General features: G+C 35.5%; 1 protein-coding gene across 1 annotated transcript in view; it reads right to left on the reverse strand.

Annotated features, from left to right (window-relative positions):
• Positions 1–190: 190 nt before the first annotated feature.
• Positions 191–16,708, reverse strand: part of LOC134652042 (allatotropins-like) — a 75,710-nt gene continuing 59,192 nt past the window's right edge. The window contains exons 5-9 of the mRNA XM_063507195.1: positions 15,221–15,301; positions 14,587–14,679; positions 12,141–12,222; positions 4,614–4,701; positions 191–423 (exon numbers count right to left, since the gene is read on the reverse strand). Coding sequence (XP_063363265.1) covers positions 382–423; positions 4,614–4,701; positions 12,141–12,222; positions 14,587–14,679; positions 15,221–15,301 — 386 coding nt within the window. The 3' untranslated portion in view covers positions 191–381. The remainder of the gene's footprint in view (positions 424–4,613; positions 4,702–12,140; positions 12,223–14,586; positions 14,680–15,220; positions 15,302–16,708) is intronic.

The following is a 16,708-nucleotide window of genomic DNA, read 5'->3' on the forward strand; positions in this document are numbered from 1 at the left end:
ATCTCGAAATATTAAATATATATTTTCAGTATAGATTTGTGATGAAATTTGAAGACACACATTCATATAGTACTACACATTCCTACATAGATATAAGGAATTACTTTATGGACAAATTCTCCATTGACATCGTATTTCATTTAGAAACTATTTACAATATATTGTAGATATTTACTCCAAATTTTCAAACAAACTATAGATACAATAGCAGAGTACAAAAACATAATTACCACCATTTTTTCAAAATTAGTAAGTTTTATTTGATATCACAGTACCTATCGTAACATTTTAAGTATTTTTCAAATCAAGTTGATAGTGTTGGTACAAATGTATGTAACGGGAAACAATCCGAAAGTCTACAACAAATAACTTAAGAGTCGTTTACACGTTCCTGAGGAGTTCGTCCGATGATAGCACGCCGTCCTGGAAACACAGTAAGTGATTAACATAATAAAAAACAACGGGTTGCACTCAGGGAGTGCCGGCAGAAGTGAAAACTCAATGACTAGTGCAAAATGCACTATGTATAATTGAGGTTAACGCCATCTCGCATTAGCGTTAATTACTTGAAACCCCTAAGCACATCACTGTTAGTACTCGAGTTATATTAATACCAGTTAGAGCGAAACTCACTAGATGGCATTTAAATCAATAAAGAAAAACTCAATGACATTACATGTAACAGTTTTTCATGTAATGTCATTGAGTTTTTCATTATTGATTTAAATGCCATTTAAATGAGTGGCCATCGCTAAATCTTACGGTCACGTGATCGTCTTACGCTGTCTCGAGTTTAACATTTTTTCCCCACCTCAAAAAGTGCACAGCGCTGCTAAAGAGTTTTCACTTCAACAAGATATTATTCAAGCGGTATTAACGTTGCGGCGATGTCAGATTTTCAAACGTAACTAGTTATTTTCTTTTATTTGCCGTGAAAACAATCACACGGAAATTCGAAAGAGCACACGGCCATTGCAGCCAAAATATTACTAGGTTAAAGTTGGCTTGATATAAAAAAAACCGGCCAAGTGCGAGTCGGACTCGCGCACGGAGGGTTCCGCACCATCAACAAAAAATAGAGCAACACAAGCAAAACAGACAAGCAAAGAAACGGTCACCCATCCAAGTACTGACCCCGCCCGACGTTGCTTAACTTCGGTCAAAAATCACGTTTGTTGTATGGGAGCCCCACTTAAATCTTTATTTTATTCTGTTTTTAGTATTTGTTGTTATAGCGGCAACAGAAATACATCATCTGTGAAAATTTCAACTGCCTAGCTATCACGGTTCGTGAGATACAGCCTGGTGACAGACGGACAGACGGACGGACGGACGGACGGACGGACGGACGGACAGCGGAGTCTTAGTAATAGGGTCTCGTTTTTACCCTTTGGGTACGGAACCCTAAAAACACGCAAGCATGTATATTTTCATTTACATAATTTCAATTTTAATTTTCACACTACAGCAGTATCATTTTAGTATATAGCCGAGGAATTTGACGAGCAAAATTTTAAACAGAAGTATATTTTCAGAGTAACTGAGGTAGAACGTTAAAACCATCGCGATGGACATATCTTCCGTCGCGAATTTCGCGCGTTTATCTTCTGTTTCCTTGTAATTACCTGGCTTTACGCCCCCTCTGAACCTATAATAGCTAACTAATTAATTAAACTGCTCGTAGTTAACGTGCGATGACGTCACTTCAACAAGCCAAGGTGCACTTGTAGTACGGGAACCAATTTCCCGTACTTCGCTTTACAGCGGGTACTTTCGCTTGGCCGTGCATGATGTGATGGCGGCCGTAGACGATTTAATTAGGTCCTTTATGTGACCCATTCAGGGCTAACTACTACATTTTGTCGTTACTTCAGAATTTTTGCTATATTCCCGGAAAACTACGCTAGCTACAGTGCGTCATAAAATAGTAGAAATTAAATAAAATGGAATTAAAAAAAATTCCATACTAAATTGTTGCCATGTTTATTATGTTTAAGCACCAAATGCAGTATGTTTATCAAAAATGTGACAGTTACGTACAATTTCTTGTCGAACTACTTATAGCTACAAGGTGCTACAAAGTGAAATTAAATATTTACGGTAGTCGAGGTAAAGTGAAGTCAAATCTGCTAGTAATCTTCACTTTTTTCTTGCATCAAGATATATTTATAAGATAAATATCAAATCAATACCAGATTTGAGTCTAACTAGTAGTAGCAGTAAATCACTTTATTACACAAAAACAGGTTCACATGAAATTCATATAAATTTAGGTACAAAGGCGAACTTATTCCTATAAATATGCACCGATATGTCAGTAGCACGGTGCTGCCGCTGCCGCGAATTTTCACTATTTATTGTAATGTATTTAAATAGGGATGTTACGCGCTACGATGCGCTACGAAGCGTAGCACCATGCGGCGGTTGATCTGACTTATATTAATTTAGACTATGGAAAGTAGTATCAAGGTCATTAGTTACTAAGCTTATTTTCTGTATTCTACTACCTAATTTCAGCAACCTTGATTTATATTTAGTACCTATTCGTTTAGTACTTAGGATAAAAAAACATATGTAAGCAACATCTGTTACAAGCATGCCGTGTTTGCCTGTAATTGGGTGAATACTCTAGCAATATTATTTTATAACTTGTTATTTATAAGTATTTTTTGTATTGCACCTGTTGGCGAACCTAATAAATAAATAAATAAATAAATCTGTATTTGTACAAGCGAAATACACCACAAATAATCAAATTAATGTAATACGTAACAGAAATATATTTTAACACATTCATTGCCACATCCGCGCCAGGCCACAAAATTTTCTTCATATAAAGGTTACCAGGATCCCGACTATCGGGAGTATCGGGTCGTCCGGCCTGGGAACGAAATCATAAAATACCCGATAGTCGGGTTTTTTATGATTTCGTTCAATGTGAATGTGTTAAGTAAGTAACTAAATGCAATCAAGAGTCGTCTTTCCGCTCACACTTATGCGTAGGGTTGCCAGTTGGTCGGGATTTGGCGGGATTCTCCCGATTTTTAGAATGTGTTCCCGATTCCCGACAAAGTTAAAATTGTCCCGAAAAACAGCAAATACTTTGACTCTTGGAGACCCTATACATCTCTAAGGATAATTTGATTAACTACTATATATTGTAATCTTTTAGTTATGATGACACTTAGAGACATTTACATCTCTAAATAATTTTAGATTATAGTTTTTGTATCTTTGTGTTTTTTTTTTCAATACTATTGTTATTGCGTTTTTTGTAATTCGACATTTAGAGGCTTTATACATCTCTATGTTAGTTTGATTTGATATTTACGGCTTAGTTGTATTTTATAATTATTGATGTGTTTTTTTTGCTGTATGTAAATTCCATATTGACGTGTAAAAGTGCCCTTGTGGCCTATTTGCTGAATAAATGTTGATATTTGATATTTGATATTTGACAGCTTCACGTTATAAAACAAAAATTTCAAGTTCCTAACCGTCGTCGAGCGAGCGAGCGACCCGCGTCGAGCCCGGCATGGTGAGATTGGGCAGAGCAGCTGACATAGTGCCAATATTGTAAAATATCGTTGTTTTTAATACAATTACTTTAATTTGAATGTTCTTTTTTCCCCACTTAAGTCCCAAAATCCCGAAAAAAAAAAATTTTATCCCGATAATAGCGCCTTTTGATCTGGCAACCCTACTTATGCGTGAGATACCCAAAAACATCACTCTAGGTCAGTGGTTCCTAATCTGGGGGTAATTACCCCCGTGGGGGTAAAACAGATATTTTACGGGGGTAATAAGCTAACCTAATATAACAATACAACAAACGTACCTACACGTTATATTTTTTATTACCATTGGGAGGAGGGACAAAATCAGGTTCCCTAGTTAGCCATAGGGGTGATCGGACTGAAAAGGTTAGGAACCACTGCTCTAGGTCGTATCAAAATGAGATGCAGGCTAAAGGTGACAGTCCATTTTCAACGACAGCTGCACTACTGTCTATTTTACTATGGAAATTGACAGTAACAGCGACGCGTTCAGTACCAGTAGTGCAGCTGCGGTTAGAAATGGAATGTTACCTTAAGGGGTTTATAGCTTTCTGCAATCGTATCAAATTGTAAACAGAATTCTGCTATACTTATTATACAGGGTGACATTTGAAAGAAGAAGAACGATATTTGAGTCGTGATCAGTAATATGTTTTTCTAACTCCATAAACAACGAGCAATTTAATGCCCCTGCTCTTACTAAAATCAGACAAGATTTATTTTTTATTTTTTGTCATTTATTTTACTTTTATAAGTGGATTTAGGATATTACAACGGCTTATTAAGATATTTAAATTATATTTTGTTGTCAAAACCAAATTTAAATTAGTAAATTGAATCGCCTCTTTGAATCGGAACTGTCATTGACATCAATTTTGTCATTTGTCCCAGTTAGAAATAAGATTTACTTAATTTTTCATTTGAAATATCTTACAAAGTTGTTTAAATACCACATTGCCACTTGTAAAAGTAAAATAAATGACAAAAAATTCACAAAAAAATAAAACTACTATATCACTACTCAAATGTCACCCTGTATAATCTGTTTGTACGAACCTGGTTGATGTCTACGAATTTGCGGACCACGGATCGCGCGAAGTCCGGGTTGTTCACGATCTCGTTCACGAACCAGTCCAATGGGATGCTGCGAACAATTAAGATACTCTATACGATAACGAACGAAATGAACACGAACACACATTAAAACAGGTAGATTATTTAGCCAATTAATAATTATTGGCCCTTGTAATAGTTGAATATTTTTCAAATCTAATTCAGTAGGACAATTGAATGCCAGGTTAGTGTAAGGCCTGAGTGGACGCTCGGAGCGAAGCGTTCGGCGGGGCGTGCAGCGTGGCGTCGGGCTCACAAGTGATTTGAGCAGCGTGCACTAAGGCCGCTACTATACGTTTGCATTTGTTTAACATGCACGCCGCACGGGGCGCCCAGCTGCACGCCCAACTCGAGCGTCCACTCAGGCCTTACACTTAGACATCACAAATTGAAAATTGAAAAATATTATTTGTGAGAAGCTAAAGGTTAAACAATAATAGGTGCTGTGCGGAAAGAGAAGAGCCATAGAATGTATTGATTCCCTTATATTCCATGACTCCTCTTTTTACACAGACTTTTAAACTAGCAAAAAGCAGAGCTTTGTAAGGGCTCGCGGAGTTTTTCTACCTAAACGTACCAGACCGCGACTTTGATCCAGTCCGAGGCTTGTTCCATGTTCAATCGAGTGGGTACGTAATAAGTCCGCTAAGGACGCAACTTTATAGTTATGTCACTTATGTGAGAGCAAGAAAAAAATATACCTACTAATTGGACCTCGGTCGCTGTTCGGTACGGCTGTCTGTTACAACTTTTACTTTCTCCATTAAAAGACGTCGTGTCCAGACGACAAAATCAAATTGCCAATATCATCCACACGTAATATACGATTTCATAAGCGTTTATTACATCCTACACGGTCGCCCAGTACTTTTTGTAAGGAAGCCAACTGGCTTTCCTACATAATGTTGGGTCAGCGAGCCAATGTCCTTGAATTTATTTATGCGTCCACACTACACAATTGAGCGTAAAACTATCCCGTCTGGACACCTACTGGCGGTAATCATGCTGCTCCGCACATAAACTTACGTATAATTTGCTCTCTTAAGTGCTCATTAAGCTCTATCTTGGGTACTACTCTCCTAAGTGCTCATCAAGACGAGTGAGATGACCAAAACATCGTGTGCCTATATTGCAACCAACCTGAATTCCACTAAATACTGCCAGGGTTCAGCTACAGCTCTATTTTGGGTATCTCCCAAGTGCTCAAAAAAACGAGTCGGATGACCAAAACAGCGTTTGCCTATGTTGCACCAAACCTGAGTTCCAATAGGTACTGCCAGGGTTCAGCATCAGCTCTATCTTGGGCACTGCTCTCCCAAGTGCTCATTCTGACGAGTCGGATGTCCAAAACAGCGTGTATCTATGTTGCACCAAACCTGTTCTACTAGGTACAGCCAGGGTTTAGCATCAGCTCATCAGCTCTATCTTGGGTACTGTTCTCCCAAATGCCCGTCACGACGTGTCGAATGACTAAAACAGCGTGTGCCTATGTTGCACCAAACCTGAGTTCCACTAGGTACAGTCAGGGTTCAGCATCAGCTCTATCTTGGGTACTACTCTCCTAAGTGCTCATCAAGACGAGTCGGACGACCAAAACAGCGTGTGCATATGTTGTATTAAACCAGAGCTCCACTAGGTACTGCCAGGGTTCAGCATCAGCTATCTTGGGTACTGCTCTACCAAGTGATCATCATGACGAGTCGGATGTCCAACCCAGTGTGTGTCTATGTTGCACCAAACCTGAGTTCCGCTAGGTACAGCCAGGATTCAGCATCAGCTCTATCGTACTGCTCTCCCAAGTGCTCATCAAGACTCAAGACGTGTCGAATTACTAAAACAGCGTGTGCCTATGTTGCACCAGACCTGAGTTCCACTAGGTACTGCCAGGGTTCTGGGTCATTTTGTTGAACTGCACGCCAATTGCAACGTCGGCGTGCAATTTCCATACAAGTTGCAGTCGGGGTGTAGTTTGTTAATACAAACAATTCAGTGATTTAGGGCCGATACAGTCGGCCTAATATGCTTATCTCTATTTATAATTTTGGCAGTTCCAAGCAATAGTAACACTAAAACTGTTTCTCGAACTGAAAATACCCGATTTAAGTTTGCTAACACAACATGACTGATCAGTTCATCGGCGTCACAGAACAGAACATACGAGTAAATTGACCTCCGCAGTGAATATACCTACAGCAAGATTGAATGTTCCAGTATTCAGAGAAACTTAATTGCTATAATTGGGAATCAAACCGAGCGAAGCGAGATGGGTCAGAATCCAAAATTTACGCGCTACTAAGACACTATTACTAAGACTTCGCTGTCCGTCCGTCCGTCCGTCCCTCCGTCGTCCGTCTGTCGCCAGGCTGTATCTCATGAACCGCGATAGCTAGACAGTTGAAATTTTCACAAATGATGTAAGTACATATCTCTGTTGCCGCTATAACAACAAATACTATAAATAAAATAAAATAAATATTTAAGGGGGGCTCCCATACAACAAACACGATTTTTTTGCTCTATTTTTTGTTGATGGTGCGGAACCCTCCGTGCGCGAGTCCGACTCGCGCTTGGCCGGTTTTTTTTTGTATTCATCGTTGTTAGCACATAGTACATTAGCACGAATTTTAATTTGTAATTTTTCTAACAGATGGCGCTAGTAGTAATACAAAGTGTTTTTCCTTTATTTTATTTTTTTAGGTGTATAAAATGATATTTTTATGTTTGATAACACATCTAGACATGAATTTAAATTACTATGTTAAATTTCAAACCTATAAGTGCGGTAGATTTTCCGTAAAGTGTACCACAAGAATGCATAGTTTGTCGAATAGTGATAGGGCTCGCTTCGCTCGCCCTAATAAATCTATTTCAGACTTGAAGAAAAAATATGTTAAGATATTTTTTTAATTGTGCAGCAAATAAGTTTTTATAGCGTTAAACTAGGCACTATCAAAAATGCCACATCAACTGCTTGATGGTCATATATATCTACTGTGTGATATTCTTACTGAGTTTTATCTATAGGTACATAAAGCGATTCCATAGTCATTAAAGTAAGTATATCGTGAAAAAAAATCCTTTAGAGACCCTTTTATCAAATATGAACAAATTGTTAAAGCGATTTTATTACGACTGACCACGCGAAATTTCCGAATGACGCCATGAAAAGGATTAGGGAAATAGATTTGATGCATGTATCAATTCCAAGTGTGTATTTAAGTTTTAAAAATCGAAGACAGAGCTCTTTATTACCAGCTTTTTATTAACTTACAATGTACCTATGTATGTAAATATGTAACTATGTTTGTACGGGTCAAATCTTGCAAGTTAAATTTGACCCACTTCCCGACTTCTAATGAAGCTGAAAATTTGCATACATATGTAAGTCGGGTGACAATGCAATATTATGGTTCCATTGAGCTTATCTGATGATGGAGACAGGAGGTGGCCATAGGAACTCTGTGATAAAACAACGAAACCTAATTGTGTTTGGGGTTTTTAGTATTGTCTCGATGAGTATTAGTTTCCTGTGGAAAGCGATAAAGGCTTGTACCAAAAATTAAATTTTTGCCAAAAACTTATTTTTCGTTTATTTTTAAAGTTATAGGTATAGGTACGCGCGGCTTACAACTCTTTATTACTTTGTTTTATATGTATTTTACATTTTCAAGACAGAGGTCGCGGTAACTAAATTTATTGATTGATGATTCTGAAAGTTGATAATTGTGTAATCAGCTATTTACACTCAAAGGGCTCAGCTAAGTTTAGGTGAAATCAAACCCAGAATTTATTTGATCTAACAACCTGTTTTCTAATATATATATTATAAAGTAAATAATTCAAACGATTTTGCAATAAAGGCTTTAAGCCTATTTATTTTTAGTAATCGTACACTGAGAACTATGTATATAAAAAAAAGAATAAAAGGCTTGCATTCTGCTTGATTCGATAAAAAAAATATATTTAACATGGTTACAAAATAACTAAACATGGAAATATTATTTCACTTAAATCAATCGAAAAACTTCGAATTGAGCTTGAAACGTGGATCGGATCCGCTCGGAACTCCGTCTGCGCCAAATCTTAATCACCCTTTAAATGTGTCACAAATGTGTGTGTGTGTGTGTGTGACAAATGTATCTTAAGACCCATTCCCACAAGGTCCAGTGAAAGTGTGAAGTGGAGTGTTTGTGGGCAGCCTAATCTAATTGGGTCAGTTATCTGAACAGTTGGGACTTGAATCACGTTTTGGGACATATGAGACGTTTATATGCCTTTTAAGACGATCTTGAGGATTCGCAATCCTTAAACATACGTACAGTATGTTTGTTGGATACCGATAAAAACACATACATAGACATAGTTATATTTAGAAGAATTTTCACAGATTTTTTTTGTACAATATAATAAAAAGGTATAATAAAAATATTATCGTTTATGAGAGATTTTAAATCGTGATATTATTATGATACCACAAAGGAACCATTTGAGTTACAAAGAAAATGTGGTTTAAAACGCACTTGTTTCATGATGAGCAACTTTATATTTCTTAGAGCAAGTCTGTTAGTATTCATGAGCTTCATAACACTTAATTATGGAGGTACTCGCATGGTTACAGATGGTGCGATTATTCTTTTTAGTTACAGTTTACAGTACTTTAGTTTTTTCATTCAACTTACAAGCAGGGGTCAGCGGAAAATGAGAATGCCAATACATTTTAGTCTCGTTTAAATTTCGAATAGATTGATTCAAATGTAAAGTAAAATTTTATTTTTAAAATCAGACATTTACATTTAGATCGATTTAGTGGATCACACTAGGCTAAGCCTGTCCCGTGAACAATAACTTGCAAGATTTGACCCAAACAAACATACATAACTATGTAACTACATACAATGCAAGTTAAGTAAAAGCATGTAAAATACACATGACTCGGTCGTTTGACCAAAATAACCAATTATATACAAAAGGATCTTTATTGGATGCATGACTAATTTTCATGTTAGTTTTATTTACATTCCTTAAAGAGATATTTATTGGTGTAGGGTCCAGCTCTAAACTAGTGATATTGTTTTATTTTATGGAGATAAAATCATTTATTTACAAACAAGATATACAGTGGTATTACTAAAAGATTTTTTTTTTTAATTTTTTATTATTAAAAGGGGAAGTTACATAATTGTTGTTACTTATCTGCCAAACTGCTATGCAGTTTGTTGGCAGAACATGTTGTTATATAAATAGTATATTTTAACACAAAACCGTCAAGTTTACTCAATAAATTAGAAAAGGCAGTCATTTACAGCCTTAAGCGTATCTTTAACAAAAAATGCGAAATTCAGTTTCTCAATTCGTGTGTCAAAGCAAAGTTAGTTGGAAGTTAGGCAGACAGAGTTATTAGAGGGAACTCTTCAACAGGTGGATGACTCGCTTACGATCGGAAATCTGATAGTTAGGCAAAAGTTTATACAGGTTGAAAACTTTTTAAGTGCGATATAGACTTCACGCCATTATTGATACACTTCAAAGTATCTTACTGCTAGGTTTTTCATGGAATGGCAACACGATTAAAAGTTTAGAATAGGTTACAATAATATTAGTGAGTTTTAGTTTAGTAGCTTCTAAGAATGGCTTTTCAGAGAAGAAAATGCGTTTTTTCTGAAATTTTATTCTTTTAGGTAGGTACGTAGGTAAATTGATTGCCTACCTACACCTAACTTTGTTTCATTCTTTGTGATCCATTAAAGTCGCGTGTAGATAACCTCTAAGTAGACAGGAAAATATTAATATATGATATTATATTAATATATTTAGCTATATTACAGTAAAAAGCACTTTTAATCATATATGCTTTAAGGAAACTAGTTATTATTATGGTAAAAAAAAAAATAACAAAAACTCTGGCTCAGATCACATTGCAAATCGTCAGTAACAATGCGCTATAACGATCGAAAATCTAATCGTAAATACCATAATCGGCTTGTACATAACTTGCCTTAATTGAGCTATATCCCAATTTTAACCGCGACCGTCATCCATTTATAATCCAAGTGTTAACTAACCCAAATTTAAGTGAGCACTTAAAACCCCCGATTACATTATCGTCGTTAATTAATTAATATGTACCCCGATTAGTGATGCGCTTTTACGGAAATAATTTGTAGCAGGGAATATTTACTACCTTGATTTTCTATACAGTAACGAAATATAACCACATCGGCCGCTCAAACAAGGCACTAGTTTCTATACTATTAATATTATCCCTTACAGTGAAAAAGTATGACTAGGTATATTTAGAATAGATTTTTTCACAGCAGCTACGATATTTGAGTGCTAGTTTTGAATACCTAATATAAGCATTCTGTTTAATTAAATGCCTATCTATGTAATTTTAATCAACTAGTATTTTTTATTTTGATATTTACGCAGCTAAAAGATTTGTTACGCTTAAAGTTTCTTTGATTCCAGTACCTTGAAATCTTCGTTTTGCTTAAGATTCCAGTTTTGGACCTTTCAGGTCCTCATTTTAACTTTCGATTTTCTATGAAATTTTAGAAACTAAATGGAATCCCATGCCTCTTCCCCTAAATGTTGGTTTTTATTTTATTATGTATTCAAAATCTGTTTTTTTTTTTTGTAAAAATCTGTTTTAGATATTGAACTAAAATTATAAGAAATGAAATGTACTTATATAAAAACAAATGAACATGAAAAATTTCCCGCGTTACCTACGTTACTCATGCTAATCAAATGCGGGTACCAATTGATCGGGATTAGTACCCGTACCCGACTTATCTATTTAGTGGTCAATATTTCAATGTTGATTAGAGTTCAGGTCCACTTAATTACGTGCGTGCATTAATTAGCTGTCGTGATTACCAATCAGAAGCAGTTAGGGGTGAATTAATCTGAATTAGATTGCAAATTCTTGACTAGCTAATACATGGCCACCTTTGAGTATTGGTCCTATTTATAGTAATAACTTTGCGCTGCGGTGTTACAGTGTTATTTTAATTTAATTTTAGCTTCATTATGTTCTTAATGCAAAGCCAAAAGTAAGGTTTGTGATTTGAGCAGTCTATGTATTTACCTATGTTTGTATTCTTTTTCCAACCGCAGCGTTGGTTACATTGCACTTACGCCTGCTTTTCAAAACACTTCCTTACGTCAGTAAAGTGTCGAAACACAATTTATAGTTTGTCAAACCAATTTGTTAGTAAATAAGAACCAAAAAAAACCTATACTCATCCTTTTGGGTGCTAGTACTATTAGTGTAAGATAATAATATAATGATTCTCTCTGTCTATGTTTGAAATGAGACAGTCCTTTGACAAACTATACATCAAACATTCGAAACGTCGAATCGATTTTTAAGTATATTTCGTCAACTATAGTAGGATTTTCGAAGGCTCGTTAATGATTCTTACATAGACGTACGCGGTTATAATTAAATTTATTAATAACAGTTACCTTTCGAGCTTGTCATCCTCCATTTCCTGTCCTTCCCTCTCCGGCGCGGCCAGCGTCTCCCAGAAGTTGTCCAAGCCGTACACTGCAACAGTAATCAGGCTTAAGCCGACTGCCCATGCCGTTGGAAAAGACTTGCCTTTGGAGTGGATCTTTAAGTCGACATGAGTCGTTATTTCGAAACTTTTTAGACTTGGGTCTGCAGTAAAAATAATCTTGAGAATATCGAACTATTAACCTCACGATACTTTATAGTTTAAATAAGCAAAGCTCTTCAATAGCGATCATTTTCATAAATTGATGATAGACGCTCTTCTACTGGATTCATCAAAACAATTCGATCACCAAAAGAAAAAAAAATCGTACATAGTTTGACCTAAACTCAAATAATAAAGTAAATAGAACGGCACTTTAAAGGACCTGCTTATACCTAAATATGCACAAAGATAAATACTTCAGTTTATATATCTGAGTTTGAATGCACGGCCGACTTGACCCATAGATACCTTCTCGAAATGTCGAATCCAGAATGCAATATGTTGAACTTCAACTGCAATACACATTGCATAGATGCAAGCTATAATTAACAGATATCTCGCAGTATACGCGAGATTATATTTGGCTTTAGCAAAGCAGTACCTGCCATATCTTTGACAGAAACACCTTATTAAGATAACAATGGCTTATTCATGTAATTTATTAAGCAATAGTACTCATAGAGAGTCACAATAAAAGCTACATATCTTACGAAGCACACTCACGTTATAACTAATTATTACGTACCGACCGAAAGCAGAGAACTTAACCTATAATAATACGAGTATATAAATACATATAAATCTTATTAGATAGGTACCTATTTATAAATACAATATAAGACAAATATAACGGTTATTGCACGAATGTATACGTACGGTAAATAAATATGTGGCTGAAAGACATAATCCAAGTGTCATTATTGTTTATTTAACCTATCGATCAGTAGTTGTTTTGTTTACAAAGATAATTATTGAAAAAAAAGTCCATTGACTTAAGGTAAAAGTTAAAATTTAATGGGTAAACTGACAGGAAAGTTTATTGGTCGGTAAATGTGAATACACTTATTACCCTAATAAGTGTACTCGTATATTAGATACAGCATTACATAAACGAATGTGCAACGAATTTGTCAAAGTCTGAATAAGAACACGAAAACACTCCTTGGTGTTAATGAAAAACTAGAAAAAAATATGTTGTTACAAATACACCATGTATTTGTTGTGTGATGCGTATGTATTGAAAATACGGGCATTGCTTTAGGGCAATGCCCGTATCTTCCTTACTTCCGATTCAACTTTTAACTAGATGCCGCCTTGTAATAAGATAGCGGGGTTAATGAAATTGCTGCGAGCGAGATAAAGTTTTCATTGGTGTCCTTTACAATCAGCGTTGTTTTAATTAATACATAAACTTTTTGGTAAATTCAAAATAACAACATTTTGAAATACTTAAGGCATGTTGCAGCAAATTTCCAGTAAAGTATTATAATTTTATAAAAAAAATACTGTAGGTATATATGGTGAGATTTATACTTAGTTCTTTGCTGAGTTACTGCTTAAACAAATTGCGTAGGTATATATGTATTTCCTGCGGCAGTTGTCAATATAAACAATTACTCTAATGCATGTAGATATATATGGAAATGTCAACTGCTTTTATTACTGTAGGTACTTGACACTAATGTAATTAATTAAGCAAGTATAACAACAGTAACAAGTACAGTAAGGGAGTCTATATTTTTCCACTGGACTGAATTAAGTGTTTTGGCTGAAATAAAATACATGATAATACAAATAAGTACATATATTTTATGAGCGTCGTATTGGACAATTTAAGCATACAATTTGCAATCCCGGAAATACAACAGGACTAAACAATTAAAATAACATTAGCATTTAAATAATATATGATTAATGTCCTGTGTCCTGAAAAGCATTGAAATCATTGCTATTATTAATAGTCGTTAAGGTCAATCTGGCAAAGACATAAAATGTATAATTACTGGGAAGACCGTATATAAACTCTCGTATTTGAATACGTACTTCGCTCAAACACAGTCAGAAAGGAAGAGCTTGTAGATGGTCTTCCCTTATAATCGGTTTTCACCACATGAACCTTAATTAAATAGCTATTTTCAAAACAACTATTAATTGATAAATGGCTAAAACCTTTTTTAAACTAGTAGTCAAGCTTATAAGTCACATGTCATAATGTCACACAAAAAACAGTGTATATTGTTTATTCTGGAACTTAAAAAATAATAGCACACAGATGTACACACGCCAAAATTAGCCCTCAGTTTGCACGTGGGGTTAGAGCCGTCTCATGCCCTTTTTATATAAATAGTGTAAACATAGTATTCATTTACTGCTATAATGGATTGTGGGCTTATCCCGAATCGGGGCATTACCTCGCTTGTTCGGTATTTTTCGCTTCCCGTACCCGACGGCTATGTTAACTTTGTTATCGGGAGTGAAATCCGTTCTTCTTGGTCTCTTTTCTTCTGTTACAGCACCGATTAATGTTTAATTATTGTGAGGTTATTTGATAAATATGATGGTAGGAAAACGTACCTAAATATATTTGAATTAAATCATATTGACAAAGGCTTAGATCAAATTTTAACCTGTTTATTACCTATATCATTGTTAGATTTCTGGAACTAAGTTTGATTTGTAAAGTTATATTAAATATGTATCTAAAAGATTATTATAAAACCTACTTCCTCCTAATTCTAATAACTAAAAGTCTATTCCCTCGATATTATGAAAAGTCAGTCTTAAATTAATAAAAAGCGCATTATTTTCAAAAAACAGACAAAGCTTAATTTAATATTTTAAACATTTTTGGCGCTTCAAAGCCTAACCCAGAGCACACCGGCTGCGTGTGCGTAGCACAAAAATGTTGCAGCTTTGCACGCATACGTCACGTAAGTGATGTGCCGTCTCTCATACGGATCTCTATATCACAACGCGCACGTGCACGTCTACGCATACGCATCCGATGTGCACAGGCCTTAAAGCACGACACCGCTGACGGTTTACCTTCATCAGCGGTCTCATCACTCCGTTTGCCGAAGCTCCGAGCCACCATCATTAAGTTCTTGGGATTGAAGCGCCTCGGCTCTGCCAAAAATATTTTTATAAGCACTTCCTTTGTCTATATATGGAAGTTAGAAACTTGAAACCAGTCGATGTGGTTTTACACAGTACAGAATTTGCGCGAGACACGTTTAATTTTGAGAATTCCTGCTGAACACTGCTATGCTAGTGTACCGTAAAATATGCCTACTTTGCTCTTCACTGGGTAATTATGATTCAACAGTTATTACATATGACAACTTTATAACAACCTCATTTAAATGTTACAATATGATAGTAATGATGGTCTACTTAAAATCGGCATAGGCATATATCAATGTCAACCACAAAATAATTATTCTACTAGAAGATCGTTTAATTGTTTTATCAAATGTCTAATTTTGGAGCAAGTTGCTCAAGCTGTCAAGCAAGTAAGTGGTTATATCTTCCTGTTGATACACAAGAGTGTCAGTGGTAGGTATAATAACAGAAACACACTTGTTGACCATCGGCAGAACTTATCTCGTTGCAATAAGATAAACAAATGATCACATAATTGTGACGACGATGCCACGAGTATGTCCTCCAGATATAATGGACATTGCATTGGTACGTTCATGTTATTTCACTGTAGGTATCGGATGGTTCTAAACTTTGTAATAAACTCTATTTTTACTGTATATCGGAAACCGAATACTGCTAAATTAAACTTGTAACTCAGATCTGCCCACATTGAGTTAATTAAATACTTTCGCTGCTTGCCCAATACAGCCATTGTTATAAATAATTACAATGAATATTGCAAAATTAAGAAACTTCTCAGAACAGAACAAATTTGGTATCAAAAGCAGATGTCTTAATTTAAATCTGTCACAAAGATCCTTATACTTATCAAAACATATATTCATCAATAAGCAAACGTTTTATAGTCTTCAAAACTCAAAGCACCATTTAATTCTTTTTAATATAAGGATACCTTCGGATTCCATTTCTGGCGTTCTTTTTCCAAAATCCCTGGCGGTACCTACCGGTGCCGAGCTTTTGAATATATACGTAGTGCGACTGGATCGTTCTGGCACAAATTGGTCTTGCATGTCCCCTAATAATAAACAGGTTTAGAAATAACAATAAATATAACACAACGTAAATAGCTAGGTAATTTTTGAGTCCATTTTTATTACGCTTAACGGACTCGAAAAAATTGGGAGGTGTTTAGGTAGTACACCGGACTTTTTATTTTCTATTTTATGTTTCAACAATATCATAGAGAAATATAGTAAGACAAGAGTGCTCACTCCATACATCAGTTAGACTATTAATTTCAGTGTCTACATCTAGCATCGAGTAGCGGAACTATCAGTACTGCTACATTTATTGTCAAGTAGCAGTACCGATAGTTCCGTTTTTTGCTACTAAAACTGATGTATGGAGTGAGCAATCTATGTATTTTTT

The sequence above is a fragment of the Cydia amplana genome, chromosome 11, assembly GCF_948474715.1.
Source record: "Cydia amplana chromosome 11, ilCydAmpl1.1, whole genome shotgun sequence".
Classification (NCBI taxonomy): Eukaryota; Metazoa; Arthropoda; class Insecta; order Lepidoptera; family Tortricidae; genus Cydia; species Cydia amplana.